General features: G+C 35.9%; 1 protein-coding gene across 1 annotated transcript; it reads left to right on the forward strand.

Annotated features, from left to right (window-relative positions):
• LOC106661289 (aminopeptidase N-like) lies at nt 1–14,636 on the forward strand. Its single transcript, XM_014384578.2, has 16 exons — nt 1–173; nt 5,098–5,232; nt 8,322–8,545; nt 9,944–10,099; nt 10,164–10,382; nt 10,453–10,542; nt 11,087–11,273; nt 11,484–11,628; nt 11,681–11,949; nt 12,032–12,233; nt 12,293–12,555; nt 12,895–13,055; nt 13,677–13,844; nt 13,902–14,042; nt 14,214–14,283; nt 14,370–14,636. The coding sequence occupies exons 1-16, from the start codon at nt 24–26 to the stop codon at nt 14,529–14,531; spliced, it is 2,742 nt and encodes a 913-aa protein (XP_014240064.2). The 5' UTR covers nt 1–23; the 3' UTR covers nt 14,532–14,636.
• The last annotated feature ends 4,994 nt before the right edge of the window (nt 14,637–19,630 follow it).

Consider the following 19,630-nt stretch of genomic DNA (forward strand, 5'->3'; position numbering starts at 1 on the left):
TTCGTCTGTCTTTCCAGTCAGCAATGGGCCCTTCTCCACATCAATTCGTAGGATTCTTCTTCATCTTGGCTTCTGCCACGAGTACGAACTTGCACAGAAGACTGCCTAGGAACGTCGTACCGGTACACTATCACATCGACTGGGTAGTCACCAAATGCGAATTCTCCGGAAAGGTATACCCAGCAGGATTTATTAAGACATTAGCTGATAAAGAATTCTGCGTAAAAAAGTTTTCTTGTATCTGATTTATTAAATTTAACCATATTTTATGCTCTTTTTGACATAAAGGTTGATTAAAACATCCTAGTTCTCATTGGATTCTAAACACAATTTCACAATAATCAAAATTAGGGAACTATTTGGAAAAATGTTCTTTTTTGTTAGTTTATTGAATGTTTATTCAATCCTTCCTTACTGAATACAAGAAAACAATAAAATTTAACTTTAAAATTAAATGATGGAGTACAATTACGACTTTCAACTGCCTCCAGAAGCTAAGAATTATCAAGTTATAAACGGTGGAGAGAGACTTTTACAGATAAGTCTTAGCCGAAGATTTATGAAATTTTCCATGATATTATGATCTTAAGATTGAAATTTCAAAGTAAAACGAATTTAAAACAAAAAGCCATAAACGGCAAATAATAAATACATTACACACCTTTTTTATATTTTCTCCTTGTTTTCATTCCGTGATAAAGCCAGAAGACGAAGTGCCTGAATCTTCACCGATGAGAATTAAAATAAGCAGTGTTGGGTATTGAGTGAAAGATAATAATCGAATATTTTGCACGTTAAACATAATTTTGTGTATGTTTCCGTTGTCAGGAAGGCAATAAATCAAACGGGCGTGTCAAAAAGCCTTGTCGCAGTGCCCAGACCTCGCAAAGATAACATTGTGAATCAAATAATTATCATTGCCAATAAACAGGGATCCATATTTTACATTTACATAATGTTGGGTTAACGTATTCGAAAGTTGACAAGCGATAAAAAATATCATTCAAAATATATTATATGACGAACAATTTTGGATATAGCGTGGAAAATTTCTTTTCTAGCTTTCTTTAAGTACAGACAAATTTCTCTTATTTTAAACTATTAGCAGAACAGTTACAATAAATTTCTAAATTGAATTTTGAGAATTAGTAGTGTAGTATTAATAATAGAGAAAATAAAAATTTAAAAAAATTCATGCTGTTTATGTTACGAGCTGACCTGGCAGGCGAAACCTGAAGGAATTGCTTAAAAAAAACCTTTTTTTTTATCCATGGTTATTTAATTATTGTACCGAACCGAGGTCTCCACGGATAGCGCATTTCGCGACGTGCTGGTAATTATTGTGTTTAACCAAAAAGGTAATTCTGAGGCCACGACCCCGCATAAAAAAAAAGAAGCAAGAGCGCGAAATTTATCACCTCTTTACAACTCAAGCCTTACCTAATTAAAGTTGATGATGCGGGTTGGCTACTGTCCTGTTATTTGGTTTTAAGAATCTACTTGAAAAACTGTATTGCTTGCATTCATTTATAATACATATAAAAGTCAATATTTTTTTGAGTAAAGCGAGTTTCGGTAGCAGGCGGCATCGATCCATGTAAAAGACAGCCGGGGGGAAGGACGTCATTAACCGCATCCACGATTATCCAACTTAACGCTAAAAATCAAATGAAACCCAGGAAGAGCGACTCTCACGCCGCGGTCGTGGGTTCGATTCCCACCGTCGCCTCTGGCCCTTTTTTCACAATAACCCCCCCCCCCCCCAAATTTGAACACACATACGAATTGTCACATGGCTAATATGCATAGTTCATAACGCAAAAAAAAACCAGGAAGAGACCAGTTATTAGTAATCACATAATATATATTCTGTACAGTTAATACATTTTATAACACAAAGAAAAACGTTTAGCTGGTTAATCTAAGAGTTGTCCAAACCAATGTATTCACCTGTAGGTTATTTTATTTTTAAAAATTTGTATTTTGTAACTTACCGTTGCCCTTGTATCTTTATTTACAGGCATCGATTTTAATTAGTCATTACACCCTATACGACATATTTTCACCCTGTACATACGGTACGTTTGATTAGACAAAATTACATATTGGTGTTGCCTTCTTTTGTTAACCCCTTCCTAGTCTTTAAAACAACGTATACATCAGTTTTCTATTTCCACACTTTAATGTTCATTTGTACCACATCAGCGTGCTTTTTCATCTCACCTCACGTCAACCCGCTTCTTCTTTTAATTTTTCATTCGTACAACTTCATTTTATTTAGTTTTAGTACCTCCTCATTTATTTTCATCTATTTTGATTTTATATTATATTGGGAAGTCGTTTCTCTCATTATTGACATCCTTCAACGTTGCAACCCTTCTGTAATTACATACTATTTTTTACCCTCGTTCTCGGATATTTTTGTTTTGTTTTAGGGTTGGCAAATTGGTCATCGCTAGCCCTCTCTTCCTCAGCTTCATATGCATTTTCTTATCTCTTTCTCGATATTCTATGGAACAACGGTAACCAACCCTCTATTTTCTTTGTCCTATTACTAGCCTCTCTGTACCTCAGGGCCTCGTCAATTTTGGGTAAAATAAGGCAAATAACAAAACACAGACAGAAACACAGAACCAAGATAAAAATATGGTTAGCATTCACACTACCCAAGATTACTCGATATTCCTCGGGGTAATTGGGGATATGCCCTTCCATTCACGCTAATAAATTATGTTCACACACCAGACGACATTCGCACTGCCTCAGGGTACTCGATATTCTTCGACGTTCTTTGATTGGAAAGCCAAGTATGGTGAAACACAGAAGAGGGTTGTCAATTAAAGAATTAAAATATCTGTACGACTACAATACATTTAAATTATTGGTGAAGCCTAAGATTCAATTAAACCTAATGTAACTATCCAAGCAAAAGGGTTATCCAAACAAGACAATTTCATCTCTTGAAAGTTTGCACTTTCTGAGGTAGTGGATACGGTACATTGTTAATCGGGGGCATATTGCTAAGATTATTTTCATTTTTATTATTTACAGCTCAAATCCTACCTAGGCTACCAGGCCAGAGTCAAAAACATAAATTATATATGAATATAAATAAATATAAAGGAAAAAATTAACACAGATTTAGGACAACGCCGATTAGTATTTCCGGATGTACGAGCTGAGGACATCTTGGAAAACATAAGTCAATAAGGCAGTCTCATCCAAAAGGCGAGAAATTATTTCCCCTGTACTGTAAAGCCCGCAGGAACATAGCCACGTGGAAAAGTGGGTCATTCCTCAGGGTGTGTTGAGAGTCCCTCACATGGAGGGATATCCGGTGCATCGAGTTGTGCACTTTCCAACCGAAGGATAGGAAGCTGCTTTATATGGATTTTCTTTCGCATTCCCGTTGCTAAGTAGATTAGGCTCTTCATTAATCAAGATTCCCCTATTATTTTTAAAAGCTATTGAAGTTCATAAAATTTTAAATCCGCAGAAAAACATTTGCTACCAAGAACCAAGAATTATTCGTTGGAAGATAAAGAAAATCTTTAACGAAATAGCATAATGCAGTATGTTCGACTGCTTTAAGATCAAGATTGTTCAGAATCTCGTCTGAAGTTCAATTATAGTAGTAGTATTTTTACTCAAGAACTTGCTATTGATTATTTTGATTTTTAATTGCTATTTTCTTTTTATAATTTAAGTGGTAGTGTTCATAATTCTCTTGGTTTTTATTTTTTCTAATGAAACAAGTGGAAAAAGTACACAAAATTCATATTAAACTATCTTTTTTTGAGGCCAAAAAATAAAGATTCCAAATTGTTTAAAGCTTAAACGCCATTACACCGGATGCGTTGAATTGCAACGATATGCAAAGGCAGATTAAACATTCAGCTTAAAACATGTATCTTGTCCAGGAACTTTGTCGGCCGAATGAATGCTTAATCGAGCTGGCACAAGGTGTCTATTCTGGAAAGGCGTGTTATTCAACCCGGATCGAGAACATTACAATTTACATCGTTGGATCTTATTCCAGGTCATTTATTTATAGAGACGTTTCTCTTGATTAAGGATTCATCACGGTCCTGGTCTATTTTGGTACTGCTAAGACAATATGCCCTTAGCTAGAGAAAAAATTAAAAAATCTCATAATGGGGGTTAATTCTACTTATAGTAACAATTGATTCGTTTATAAAACGATCCGTCTATCATTTCGAAATTTCTAACAGCTATAGACATTATTTTCTACCAGTATACGTATGCAAATAAGTTTTTCCATATACAAATAATATATATTTATTTTTTAATTAACTTTTGTAAAAACGAGATACATTATGTAATGGGATACAATACAATCATTTGACATTGTTGTTATACATCCTGAGAGGAGCCAGCCACTTGCTTGATTTATGCTTGTTCCTCTCCCAGTTTTCTGAATAGTTCCATACTATTCGTTAGGTCCCGGGGCCATATCTCCGCTTCTATCACCTGACTGTTGTAGGGTTGAGTACTGTTAGTCATAGATCGGGCTGATGGGATGTGAGGATAGGTTTTCGTAGAATGAGGAAAATTAGTTGAAAATGATCGGTATTGGAAGGTCATTGAGAAGCGTAGTGTTGGAAGCATAGTAGAGCGCGTTGACAACGATTCTGAAGAGTTTGGACTGGAAAGACAGTATTCTTGGGATGTTATCAAGTTTAGAGGTAGCAGTATGTCCGTATGTCCAAATCGGTTTCAGTAGTGCCTTAAAAAAATTGCTTTTTGTTGTTACGTCTGATGTTTTTGAGAATAATTTTTATAATAGTCTTTTATAATAGTCGAAACGTCTAATTCCCGTCTTTTAGTTCATGTAATAAGTTTCGTAATAAAGACGTATAGACTACAGTAAAAAAACAAATTAATTTAAAAAAAANCATTTTCTTTATCGTGCCAACGTTTCGATCTTTATTGAGATCATCTTCAGGGCTCAAAGTGTTTGTCTTCTGTGTAATTGTGCCATTCTTGCGTGTCATGTTGAGAGTGCCCTCAAAAAATTAAATAATTGATTTTACAATTAACAAATTTCTAATAAACAATTATCGTCTTGCCCCATAGGAATCAATCGATCTCGAAGTGCGGAACTCCACCGATAGCTTTAAACTTCATTCAAGGGACCTTCAAGTTGACTTCGAAACGGTGAAAATTACGAAACTTTCTACCAACGAAGATGTAAACATCGTGCTCGTAAACGTAAGTTACCAAGGAAATGTTTATTTGGGTAATCTGTTGCTTACTTCAAATACTCAAATATTTTTATTATATTAAAAAAAATCTTATTGTCTTTATTATTGTTTTTGCTTCTGTTATAAATTCTTATTTTCAATTTTTACGCAATAACGGTCGAGAAGAAAAATTAGTGTGACGAGGAGGATTTTTCATCTCAACCGTGTTTGCATAAAAATTGAAAATAATAATTAATAGTAAACCGATAACTAATTAAATAAATAAATTCTTGCATCGTTTAATAATTGAAGTTGTGTTAGAGATAATTATATTAATGCTGTATATATAAGAAGAAGAAAAAATAATTTATTCTAGGGCAAGATTGTTCGCTTAGAATAATAGGTTAAAGTAAAAATTATTAACCTTTTGACATAAAAATAAACCTTGTCGTGGTGATCAACGTGATAACAATGGATTGTATCAAAAAGTTAAAGGAGTTAAAACTAAAATAAAGTACTCTGAAAATTAACGTAGAAAAATAATAATTACTGAGTGTAATAAACTGCGCTTAGATAGACCTTTGGAGGGAGAGGAGGTACAGATGTTTAAAAGAGGTAAGAGAAGACAGTTAGGGGGAGTGATTTCCAGATTTTTGGTACTCGGATAAGGAAAGACCGTTTAAAGGTGCACGTTTTCTGCCGGGGAAGGATTAGGTCACAGGAGCGGGTATTGCAGGAGTGAAAAGAGGATTTGAATCGGATGGACATCACGCATACACACATTATCCAAATGTAATGTGGACGATGGGTGTTAATGGCCTGGTGAGCTAAGGCACCGAGGAAATATAGACTTCGGGAAGAGGGACATACTTCGTCCTACTCAAATTCTTCATTTATTTAATATATTTCATCAAAATAATAAATTTCTCGAACAATCGTTAAGACAAAATTGCATAAAAAAAGAAATGGTTCGTTTACATAATTTGATAGTTTGGTCCTGGTCCCTAAGCGGTTATTCTCGAAGGATATCTAGTGTTTGGTTATACGGCGAGATTAAACTGACCAGGGTGACCGGAGATGTGCTATGATTTTTTTCCCACAAACAATGGTGTTGGTTTATTGAAGATACTTTAGTACTTTTTTCTTTGGTAGCATTCCAGACTACCATAGCATATCAAGGCCATAATTCATTCTCCTTAGGTTTGTTCAATGTAAAAATATATTGCTATTTATCGGTTTTGGTATATACAAAAATATTTACAATCCTCTTAACATTTCACTAGTTTTCGTGGTCCGCTTGACCAAATAATATCTTTCAATTAATTAAAAAATGAATGAAAAATGAAAAATTGAAAAATGGCAAAAAGGAGGGACAATTCAAAAGGTGTGGTTGAGGTGGGAAGTTGGTGTCCGAGTGGATCGAACTCACGATAGCTCAAGTGGTAGAGTAGCGGCGTATGTAGCCGAAGGTCGTGGGTTCGAATTCCGCTCTTGACACTGACTTTTTTTTCTCAACTAAAAACCTCTTAACAATTTTTCGCACAAATATCTCACTAATAAACTCTAAATTATTAGGTTTTGCAAGAAGTTGTGCGAAATTTCACTATTTTAAAACCACTAGGTCTTTCTTTCTCTTTCCTGCCCCTTGGCCCTCGAAGAGCTTTGCAGGTGTCTTTCTCTGCCTAGTGGCCGAAGCTCAATTCCCCCGCCGGAACTTTGCGGCGCCGAGCTGGCGCCCCCAGGATGGGCCTCGCGGAGGCGTCCGGTTGGGATCTGGGGGAAGAGCATCGTTTTTGGCAGTCTTATAATCTTATCCATTTTTATAGCTTGCACGTTACGGTACTGGTCTATGCTATGCCGGCCATCCTTTCTGCCTCATTACTGCCTTCCATAGCATTTCTGTGGCCTTGTACCCTGCCCTGGTGGATATGGCACGGCGGACGGTGTCCATGGATGCTACATCTACTTCTACTTCATACATCCATTTTGTGCGAAGTACGATGTACCTTTCGCACTCGAGAGCCACGTGGTCAACCGTCTCAGGCATTCCGCATTCACACAACGGGCTATCTTTTAGTCCTAAGCTGTGCAGTTTTGCTGAAAAATCTCCGTGCCCAGTAAGGAATTGGGACGTGTAGTGATCTGCCGTCAGATGTTTCATGGCTAAGCGATCCTTTATGCTGTTCAGGAGTCGGTAAGTGTGCCTTCCTTTTGGCGTCGAATCCCATCTACGTTGCCATTCCTCTATTAACCAGGCATCGACCTCTTCTTTGGACTGCACGGGGACACAGGGCTGGTACCCGTTGGCAAGCTCCCATGCAGCACACACAGCTTTGGCCTTCAGATCAATGGGGGGTCGTCCGGCAATCACTGTCAAAGCATCCGTCGATGTCGTTCGGTAGGCCTGGGTGACGACTAATAAGGCCGATCTTTGCGCACTGCGGAGTTTCGCCCAATCGGCCTCTCGCAGCACTCTTGTCCACACTGGGACAGCATATAAAAGCACAGACTGGCACAATGCAGTATAGTAAGTTTGCCTTGTTTTGTGGCTGATGCCCCACGTAGCGCCGCACAGGGCTCTAATTGCCGCGATTCGGGCACTATTTTAAAACATTCAAAATTGAATTGCTTCACTAAAAATAAAGGTTTTTCTCTATATCTGTTTTGTGTAGAACTCTTTCATGTATAGAATTATACCTGTCAAGAGAAGATGATCAGGGGTGATCTCACTACGAGGAAAATAACGATGAAGGGAAATAAGGCATTTTTACGAATATATCTGTATTTATATTACTTGTGCTATTGACAGAATATTTTTTGTTGGATTTGACAAATGTGAAATATGTATATTCATAAAGATGTTTACGATTTTAAAGATTCCTATTATTATTCCAAAACCTTCAGTTTTGAGATTAAAAATTATATTATAATTAAATATTTGATAGTTTACTGTTGAACAAGGATTACCTATAGATTTTATAAACAGACTTGAATTTATAGTCAATTCGGTAATATTGCCAAAATGTTCATCGTTAAAACTACCAGGGGTACATATCTCGGTTTCAGTAATACATTAAATAATGTTTTGAGTGTTACATGACGGACTTGGCATTGCAGGGCGAGAATAAGGACGTCGAGAGCTTTGAGTACTTCACGAACGACGACTCCCCTCGAAACTTAAGTGTCAACTCGGTCAAAGGAGACAGGCTTAAAGTGTCACTGAGCGAACCGTTAGAGGTTGGATCCAAATACAGGCTTTACATGGAGTTTAACGGGACCATGAACTCGAGGAAGGCGTTCGGCTTCTACTGCCAGAGATATCGCCATGGTAACCAGACCAAGTAAGTGTATTAACGGAATATTACTATGCCAGCCGGTTTCGAATCAAGGTCGATTGACAACCCTATAACATTTTATATATTCATGAATATTCATTCGAATTTTAGAAAGAGCGATCTCACGGTTGTGTTTGTGTTAATAGCCATCCTGTGCACACTAGTGGACAAATCAAAACTGAGTATATAATACACTGTAATTAAACAATTATCATTGGAATTTCCATTCTACCTACTGCGTGGCTAGAACATTTTTACAAGGGACGAACACTAATTATAGCAATTTTGAAGAAATTCGATTTTGTTTTTTAAAATTCTTTCCATATACGATCTTTTATCTAACATTGAGATAATAGAAAAGTAGTCAAAGACAAACATCAGTTAAAACAATAATTTTCTATAAATGTGATCAAATTTCGTTTTCTCAAATCCCATGGGACGTATCCTCTCAATATTTCCAACGAGGATCCACGTAATTGTGCTCTGACACAAAAAATTAAAGACATTAAAATGTATACATGGAGATCTTTGTGTTGGTGTCAGAGTGAGAAAGGTTCAAAGAAAATGAATAACTGAAAAATTAGGAAATGCTTTTTTCAAGTTATTCAAAAAACATTTAAAAATCTTGCACCCATTGAACCAAAAACCAAGACTAAGCACTCTTTAAGTACGCTGAAAATGGGACAATTAGATGACTAATCTCACACTGGTTAGAAGTCTGAGATGATAAAAAAGTTACAAATATCTCCGGATAAGAAATGACCACCTGTCTCTCAGTAAAAGAGATTTTAAGAAAACAATGGGTCATTGCTATTTTAGTAAATCGAAATAGGTGAAAAAGAAACTTCATCCCTCAGTTTTATTTCGCTGAGAGAAAAGGAAATTTAAGTCCGTTTGCGGTATTTACAATAAAGAGCCTAAAGAAAACAGCGAAGAAGTACCAAGATAGTCAAATTCGTTAAGAAATGAGCACCTTTCTTGTTTGGATATTGATTAAGATTTTTTCTATAATAGAGCTGTCTAAATCGCAGTGAGCAGGAGGAGAGAGATGAACCCTATAAATAATAAATAAAATATAAACAATCGCAAAAATGAAGTCACGTGGTCATCTAAGCTAAAATCAAATTGGATACAATACGTTGTAATTAACTTATATGTTGTTGTATCTTTGTGAATGGGCTTCTTGCCCGTCTAAATTAATAGATAAATAAATCAATACAAAGACAAGCCTATCTCCGTATTATGGTGCAAACTTTCATTTTGATTAATAAAAAATAGAGATAGCTTTTCTTATTTTCAATTAGTCCTAATTGTTCGGGCAGGTTTTCTTCTTATTAATGTAAACAAAGGTACTAGCTAAAACCGTACGAAGAAGTGTAGGAAAAATATTTATTTGTTTTAAAGGTGGTTAGCGTCTACTAGCTTTGAACCAGGGAATGCCAGGTCTGCGTTTCCATGTTTCGACGAGCCGGGACTCAGGGCGAACTTTACAATTTCAATAACCCACGACAAGAAAATGACAGCGCTTTCCAATATGCCGCTAAGTTCTTCGGCTCCTTCGTAAGTAGTGAAGTACTAGGTGGAAAGGCGGACTGGACGGTTCATGCTCGGTTCGGTGTTTCAGAGATCTAGGCGAAGACTGCGTCGTGGACACGTTTGAGACTTCACCGAAAATGTCGACGTACTTAGTAAGCGCTTTTGTCGGTGAGTACGACCACATCGACTCGAAGTATTTGAAAAACAAACCGATTCGGGTTTGGGCTCATAAAGAAAAGGTGTCGTACGGGGACCTCCCGCTTCGATTGACAGCAAGGCACCTTTCTTTCCTGCAAAATTATACTGGGTAATTATAATCCTTTCATATCGGAATTATTAAAATTTTGTTTTAATTATAATAAAATCTATGCTTTCAGAGTGTCAGACCCCATGCCGAAACAGGACTTACTGGCGATTAGAAATTTCGCCGCTGGAGGGGTTGAAAACTGGGGTTTGATTACCTATGAGTAAGTTCATTTTAGGAAAATATCGAAAAACTTTATCACTTACATTAATGATGGACGATTAAGCAATTAATTACTTTTACGACCTGCCCTTAAATGCATTTACAAAATCAAAACAACTGATAACTTCATTACAACCACACAATTATTTTAATCAATTATATTTTTTACCTAGGGTCTTGGTTGAGGTGAAAATGTTAGTGATACGAGCAGAATTAGAACCCACGACCTGTGACGCTAACTTTTTCATCTCAACCAACACCTTAGATAACGATTTTAACTAATTAAAATAATTGATAGATCGATTAAGACTACTAAAGATATATGGATTGACCAAACAATAATTATCGAGCAGCCGAGGGAAAAAGAGGCAACTAGTCTACAAAGACCATTAATTAATTGAGATTGAGCGGAAGCTTAGATTAATTGAGGTTTAAAGAATCGAATGAAGAATGCAGAAAATTAGGAAGTTGGGTTTTGTCTAAGTTTAAGCTATGTGCACTTAAAAATTAAATAAACCCTAGTTATAGAAAATAATTTGTTTCAGCGAACGTTTTCTTCTTTTCAATCCTCGCCACCGTAGAAATAAGCAGGTGGTGCTTCGTGCTTGCAACTTAATCGCCCATGAGCTGGCGCATATCTGGTTCGGCAACTTGGTCGCCCTGGACTCGTGGAGGGACATTTGGCTCAACGAAGGCTTTTCCACGTACTTCGCGGCGCTTTCCACTAACAAAGTACAAACTAAGCTTAACCCTTTTTTACGGCATAGTTTAAGATCTTTTATTAAGTTTATATTTTCTACTTACTGTATTTTCCTATTACGAATAGAATATTTTGTTGCACCATATTTGTTATTGACATAAAAAAATGTTAGATTTTTAACTTTTTATCCAAAATGTAGAGAGTTACGGGGAAAATATTATCATAATGAATTCCAATTAAAGGTGTACCGAGAATATGATACCCAGGCTTGGATACTTGCAAAAGAGAGTGCGATGTTGAGGGACTGCAAGTGGACGACTCACCCTTTGAGACCCGATTTGGAATTGGACGCTAGAGACATTTTTGACGAAATAACGTATTACAAAGGTAGAATAGAGTACTAATGCCAATCCATGGTTAGAAAACGTTGATCTTTCAGGGTCTTCCATACTTAGAATGCTGAATTTCACACTTGGTGAAGATGTTTTGAAGGAAGGCGTTAGGAATTATCTGCAAGAGAAGCTCTATTCCACCGCGTGCCACAAAGTTCTATGGGCCAACCTGGAGAAAGCTGCGGTCGCTGCTGGTCATAGCTTTCCAGAAGGTGTCACTCTCGAGCAAATCATGGACGCTTGGTTAAATAAACCCGGCTACCCGGTAGTCACAGTCAGTCGCGATTACACCACCGGAGAAGTCACCATTTCACAGGTAAATGTTAACAAAACATTTTAAGAATATGATTATATATTATATGGCCTAATTTGAGAGGCAAATACGTGTGTTTTTGTAGAAAAGTGTTTTGGAAAAAGAAGAAGAACTGAGGGAGGAGAGCGAATCAGATGGGTGGTTTGTACCTCTCAGTTACACGTTCCAAGATGAAAAGGACTCGACCGTGCGGACCAAGATTTGGCTGGACCCGAGACAACCGAATCTCACGATCCCCGATCCCGCTGCACCCGACAGATGGCTTCTGTTCAACCTCATGGGAGCCAGTAGGTGGTGAAATATTTTATCAAGTCTATGTTCTAATTGCCTTTTTTGTTATCGCCAGGTTACTGCAGAATACGTTACGATAGTACGAACGCCAAATTTCTGCTTAACGACCTTTCCAACTTTTGGATCGATGACAGGGTTTTAGTCTTGTCTGATATGTTGGAATTGGCGAGGATCGGTTTCGCTCCTGTAGAGGGTACGTTCGACGCTCTGACCTTCCTCAAGGACGAGCTTTCGCCATATCCCTGGTTGGCCTTACTATCTTCCACGTCAAAAACTGTATCTTTCTTTGAAGGAACTGAGCTGGAGTCTATTTATGTTGTATGTACCACGCTTAAATATTTCTACGCGAAAACCTAAACAATATACATATGTGAAACAATGTCAGAACAGTAAAGAATATATTCAAATTTTGAAAGGCCAATCTTTAAGCAACATACATAATGGCGATTATCGTAGATTGTTAACATTAAAGTAATAGTCAATGGTTGTAAAAATGATAAACAATGAACTATTCTGTTTTGATTTTATTCCCATATATTGTTTTCAATATTATATCACCGCTTTTATTGAATTCAATGCATTCTGGCGGATTAATAATAGAGAGCAGATTTTAACATTTGAAATATCGAGATTTATAATTTAAATTGGAAACTTTAGGACTTTTTGAATGGGATTCTCTCATCCGGCATGGAAAGATTGGACGAAAGCTCCCCCCACAGAAAAGAGCTGATCACCTTATCTTGCAAATTGGGTGTCGAACAATGCACCAAAATGGGACGAGAACTCTTCCGAAAATGGGCAGAAAATCCTAATAACGAGTAAGTTTCGAATTCACAATTTATACCTTTTCCCAGCATTTATAATCTACTGTACAGTAAGTACTAAGTGAGTACTAAGATCGGATTGTTTTATTAAAAGAACTGAGCTCTCGTACTTTCATACTCATAAATCATATGGGAACGAGAGTGAAAGAAACACTGATTTAAGGGGATGAAAGAAAAGAGAATAATAGTTTAAAAGGAAGGATGAATGGAGAGAAAGATAATAAAGAAACGATAGGTATATCGATAGAGTAAAAATAAATAGATGAAGATATAGATAAATGTATAGATGCATACATGTATACATTCACAAAGCATCGAGAAAAAGAAAAATAGATAGTAGGTAGATAGATAGATAGATAAATAGAGAGAGAGAGGGAGAGAGAGAGGAAGAGAGAGAGAGAGAGAGAGAGAGAGAGAGAGTGAGAGAGAGAGAGAGGAGCCGATTGAGTTTGTAATGAAGTTTAATATTAACATGTCATATTTTAAAGGTCATACATTACTAACATGTAGTTTTACAATTTTAAGCATAGAATGATAATCGAAAACCAAATAGTTTAACTTTTAATCTCCGGCACTACTTGTGAACTAAGATTGTTGTTAATTATACGTATCCAGAATCCCTGAGGACATTCGATACCCGGTGGTTTGCCTCGGGGTGGCAGAAGGGGACGCCAAAACCTGGGAGTTGGTCAACAACAGGTTGTCAACTTCTCACGAAGCGTCAGAAAAGAAAGATATCCTCAAAGCACTTGCGTGCAGCAAAGACGAGAAACTACTACTAAAGTAAGTTCTCATTATTGATTGTAAACTTTTATTTTATTTTATTTTATTTATTTTAAGGTATCTTCAATACGGACTGTCGTCAAATAAAACAGCTTTTTCGGGAAAGAAATTGTCTGTCATTTTGAAATCTCTTGCTAAACAACATCCCGATTTCGTCCTTAACACTCTATCGGAAAAAAATGTGGCACCGCCAAAGCAGTAAGGAATCAAATTTTATTATTTTAGAATTTATCATAAGGATATTCACATTATTGAGTTAAAGTTCAAATCCTATGAACGCATAAACCACTTTTAAGTGATAACTTAATGTAAAACTAACAAGCTACCATATTTAAAATGAAGATATCTAAATATAAAAATTATTTTCAGTAATACAAAATGGCAGAGGCTCCTGGAAATCTTAGCAGATCAGGTCAATAGCCCCGAACGTCTTGAGAAAGTAAGGGTGTATTTTTTTATATATTAAATCTTTTTCTGTATGAATTAATTTAATAAACAAACATATTGAAAACACTGCATTTTCAGTTCACCTATATCGTCAGCGGAAGTTCTGATTCTTTCAAATCGGCTGTAAGGAAAAGCCCGTTGCTGACAATCGCTGAATCCAACCTCGAATGGTTTAGCAACAATAAGCACGATGCTGAAGCTTGGCTCAGAAACCACCAGCAAATGAAAAGACAAGTTTAAAATTTCATTGTAAACAACGTAGGGTTCGTTTTTTTAAAATAGATTTGTTTATTAATTTTTTACACGTGTTAATGTTTCGTATTTATTGCTGTAAATTGTTTAAATAAATTATTTATTCAACAATTTCTTTTCATTGTTGTTATGCCTGGAATTTAATGGTTGATCGGTTTCATTGCTACACACACGCGTGCGCACACACACACACACACACACACACACACACACACACACACACACTCACACACACACTCACACACACACACTCACTCACTCACTCACTCACTCACTCACTCACTCACTCACTCACTCACTCACTCTCTCTCACTCTCTCACACACACACACACATTCACTCACTCACTCACTCACTCACTTACTCTCTCTCCCTCTCACTCACACACACACACATTCACTCACTCACTCACTCACTCTCTCTCCCTCTCTCACACACACATACACACACACACACACTCACTCACTCACTCACTCACTCACTCACTCTCTCTCTCTCACACACACACACACACACATTCACTCACTCACTCACTCACTCACTCTCTCTCCCTCTCACTCTCACACACACACACACACACACACACATTCACTCACTCACTCACTCACTCTCTCCCTCTCTCACACACACATACACACACTCTCTCTCTCTCTCTCTCACACACACACACACACACACACACNTCTCTCTCTCTCTCTCTCTCTCTCACACACACACACACACACACACACACACACACTCTTGTACTATTATTTTAATATTAATACCATTTATTTTATGGAATCTATTACTTATGCATGTATATATGAGAATATGTTTGTATTCTCTCGATTGGTTCCAACATATATTTGAATTACATACATAGGATATAATCTGTTTACAGTTTTCGCTCAAATACTAATTATTCAAAACTCATCTGCTATGTAATAAGCAAGTAATGCTAAGTAAAAAAAACTTATTGCAATTATTGTAACTAATTATACTTATAATACGTTAAATGAAGCAAGTAGAATAAAGTTAATAAAAAATATAATATATATAAAAAATATACACCCTCACACTCTCTCACAGAGGTTTCCATTTCTTTTCCATGAGACATGTTCAGGTGCGAATCGCTTCCTGTTGGCTTCGTAACACTTCAACAATTCAGATGTTCACTGGTTGTAAAGGATAGTTCACCAATTTATGAGTAAAATTATCTTTTGCAACCAGTGAGCTACCACTTCAATTATTTCTACTTCACATTACTTCGGCTTGTTCACAAATTGCCCACGCAGCGACTGAAGAGAGATGGATACTTGTATATTGCCATGGACTGGAGCAACCTTCAGGCCGTATTTATAATCCAACCTAACAAAAATTATTGTTTTATAAATGTCGAGAGAAAACTTTTTTTAAAGAAGAGAATCTTTTCAAGAAAAATAACTTGTTTAAAAAAATTTGTTAATCAGAAAAATGAGTTTAATTGTATTAATTTTTATTGTATGCGTTTTATATTCTGAACTTCACAAGTAACTGTTTGGTCATTTAACAACTTTTTTTTTAATACGCAATGAGAATTCGGGAGATACTATTTCTTTGTATAGCTAATTAGTTACACAACTATTTAATTGTACAGATATTATTGTATTAACTTTATTGAACAATTCGAATGAGGCTGTGTAAAATTCGAAGTAACGCATTTCATGTTTTCCTTGGATGTTCGATGTTCCCCTCCAAAGCAAAGCTCAAGGATCTAACTAACTAAGAACAAGTATCTGCCACGGGGAAGAAAGCCCCACATAGAGCCTTCTGGGGAGGTTTTCAACAGCCGGTGCTTACAAAAAAGGGCAGTTGCCAGTCAGTGGTTGACACGAGTATGGAGTAGTTGAGTGACACTGGTCAGTTTGTCACGTAGATAAATGGCATAGACTTTTGTTTTATTTTTATGGAGTGAGAGCGCATTGAAGGGCTTCGGCTTATATTGTGGAATTTAATCAGTTAACAAACGTGAAGAAAAAATGTGAAGATTCGGAAGAAAAGCCACTTCTCTGACAAATGTTCGACTCTCCGAGATATCCGTCTCTCCCTGTCTCTCCTCCGTTATGCCTTTCTCAATCTACGACATATACATTGGATTATATCTATAATTTTTATACGTTATATGCCCATTTTATAGTAATAATATTACACAATATTGCACATGGGTTTGCGTGTAACTTTTTTGGGGGTCGTATATTAAACTGGTTATACCATTCCGCAATGCACGTAGGTTGTGCGTTATGGTGGTTACAAAACGTACTACATTGAATTATCCAAATTGCTCACATTCAGTTTAATTCAATTCTCTTTTTATTTATAACAATAATTCAATCTGAAGTATTTAAACGTTTAATTAATATTAAATTATTTATATAATTACATGTTTATAGTTTATAACAAATTTTTTTAAGGATATAATCAGGTGCACAGTTATTAAAAAATAGTTTTATTCATTACGCTGTACACCTTTTTTTTAAATACATTTATATATTAAAACCGGTCAAAAAGAAACCATTCATGAATTTTACAAAGACGAACGTAGAAATAAATAAAAATTACAGGAATGGCTGGTCTCGGTGTTTGGGTGGCTTTCAAGACGAAGTTAGTCATTATAAGCATCTCCGTGTCGATGTGAGGGATGTTCAGGTCTCTGTACGTCGCTATTGCGAATACACCAACGATGTATAGGGCCGTAATTGTGAAGTTGAACTGGGCTGAGGTACCCTGTATAATTTTTTCCAAACAAAGGTAAAAATTTGAAACTAGTCTAAAAAATATTAAACACTTTTTTTTATAGCGTCATTGGTTCAAGAGAAATTCAGCCGGGCCATCTAAAAAGACACCCTGTATATCTAAGTGACACGAACACCACAAGCTAAGTGATCTCAATTTCGTGACTCGTGCATGCTAGGTGGGAAACTGTGATTGACAACAAAACCGACCTTGTCCCTCAAACCCTCTAACGAATGGCAAATAATTTCTAATATTCCTTTGGTTTGCTTTGCTTGTTTACAAACATATTTGCATAAACATATTTAATCACTTATTTTGATAATTCTGCTCATTCATCATTACAGCTAATAAGAGTTTTTAAATAAAATATATTCTAGCATCAAAGCGTTGTTGATACCAAGGATTGTTTCCGAGATACAGTTTCATACAATATATTATATTTTATGTATGTGTTTATTACAGTATATATCCCTGATCCAAATATGAAAAATAACTGAAACAAGAGACACACGTCTGGCATTCCACCATTTTCTAGGAGTCGTTGCTCACTGTTAATTGTTGAATGTTAGATAAAAATTCTAAAGACCTTTTTTTTTCGCAACATATAAAGACCAAACGCCATCATACGTACATAATATCATCCATCCCTTTCACCAATGAACAACATAAAAGGGAATTCGACTAACTACAACAATACACCACTGAAGATGGCCGAAAACGCGTGTGTCGGAGAGACAACGACAATCGGAGGACTGGCATGTTCGGAAACGGCCAAACGACAGGTTCATAATTTTGCAGACCTCAACGGAAAATCACAAAAAGATATCAATTCCTAAAAATATTATTATTTGTTAAACTAACCGGACTCTTTATGATAATATAGTAATAGCGATTATTGAGACAGCCTTAGGTTAAGGACGCTCAGCAATAAGCCATGAAAGAAACAACTTTGCTTCATGAAAGCTAACATAACCTTTTCCAATGATCCGTTTTGAAAAAATATACATTTAGTCAGAAATTATGAAACATAAACTCCAAGAATATAGTATAATAAATAAAAACAGTAAAGAAACTATTAATAATAAAATTGTATAGATTATAGTATTAAATACTAGATGTAATCGGTTGTAAATGGTCTAAAAATCAGAAAACTCCATAAATAAGAACATCCTCAATCTCACCGGTCAGTACTCATACTTACAAAAAAATTAACTAAATTTTACGTTGCATATTTTCGACCACTTTTTACCCGTGGTAATTTTTACAGATGAAAGGCTATATCCAAAATCCAAAATAAAATATCATAGGTATACTATAAAAGAGTGTATTGTCATTGATATTATTGAAGCTTAAATACTGATAGCCACAAAATATCTTTGGTGTGTGTGAAAATGTGGGGTGTTTAGTGACAGTCAATAATTATTCGGAGATCGCGAGGTGCGGTCTGGTGTGACTTAGGTTTTAGAAAAACACTTTTAAAGTACTTAAAGGAAGTAAGTATTTAAGAAACTTAATTATGTGTGGTGATTAGTGACCGTTAGTCGATGATTATTCGCAGATCGTGAGGTGTTTTCTTTATCGTGCCAACGTTTCGATCTTTATTGAGATCATCTTCAGGGCTCAAAGTGTTTGTTTTCCGTGTAGATGTGTCATTCTTATCTGTCGTGTTGAGAGTGCCAGTGAGATATTGTTGTTTTATGTTTATATACGTTGGATTTTGGAGGGGAAGTCGAGATAGAATATTCTATTGTATAAATTCATTTTTTTATCTAAAATTTTCTAGCATTGTATAAATTCATTTTTTTATCTCCAATTTTTTAACGTTGCATAAATTCATTTTTTTATCTAAAATTTTAGCATTGTATAAATCTATTTTTTTTCCTACATGTATTTGTAAAATTTAAACAATGTTTATAAATCCCAGGCCCTGAAGATGATCTCAATAAAGATCGAAACGTGGCATGATAAAGAAAATGTTTTTCTAAAACGTACGTCACACCAGACCGCATCTCACGATCTCCGAATAATTATCTTTAGTGTACTGGATTGCGTTAAAGAACGGTAAATTAAAAACCTAGTTTAAAAATAATAGTGTAAAAGAAAACAATTGTCAATCATTTCTAGGTTAAATTAATTTATTTTCCTAATTTTCTTAATGACTAAATGACTAGAGATTTTACGTTACGCCATACCTATTGCACGTGCTTATTTTATCTCAGAGTTCCAAGTGTTCCAGTTTGTTTTTCAAACCAACTGCTTGTCCTTGAGATGTCTTTTTATTGTTATAGTTATTGCTTTAAAAGCCATTTCACGCTCTTACAGATTTTAGATTTT

The sequence above is a fragment of the Cimex lectularius genome, unplaced genomic scaffold, assembly GCF_000648675.2.
Source record: "Cimex lectularius strain Harlan isolate CLEC.00 unplaced genomic scaffold, Clec_2.1 scaffold16, whole genome shotgun sequence".
Taxonomy (NCBI): Eukaryota; Metazoa; Arthropoda; class Insecta; order Hemiptera; family Cimicidae; genus Cimex; species Cimex lectularius.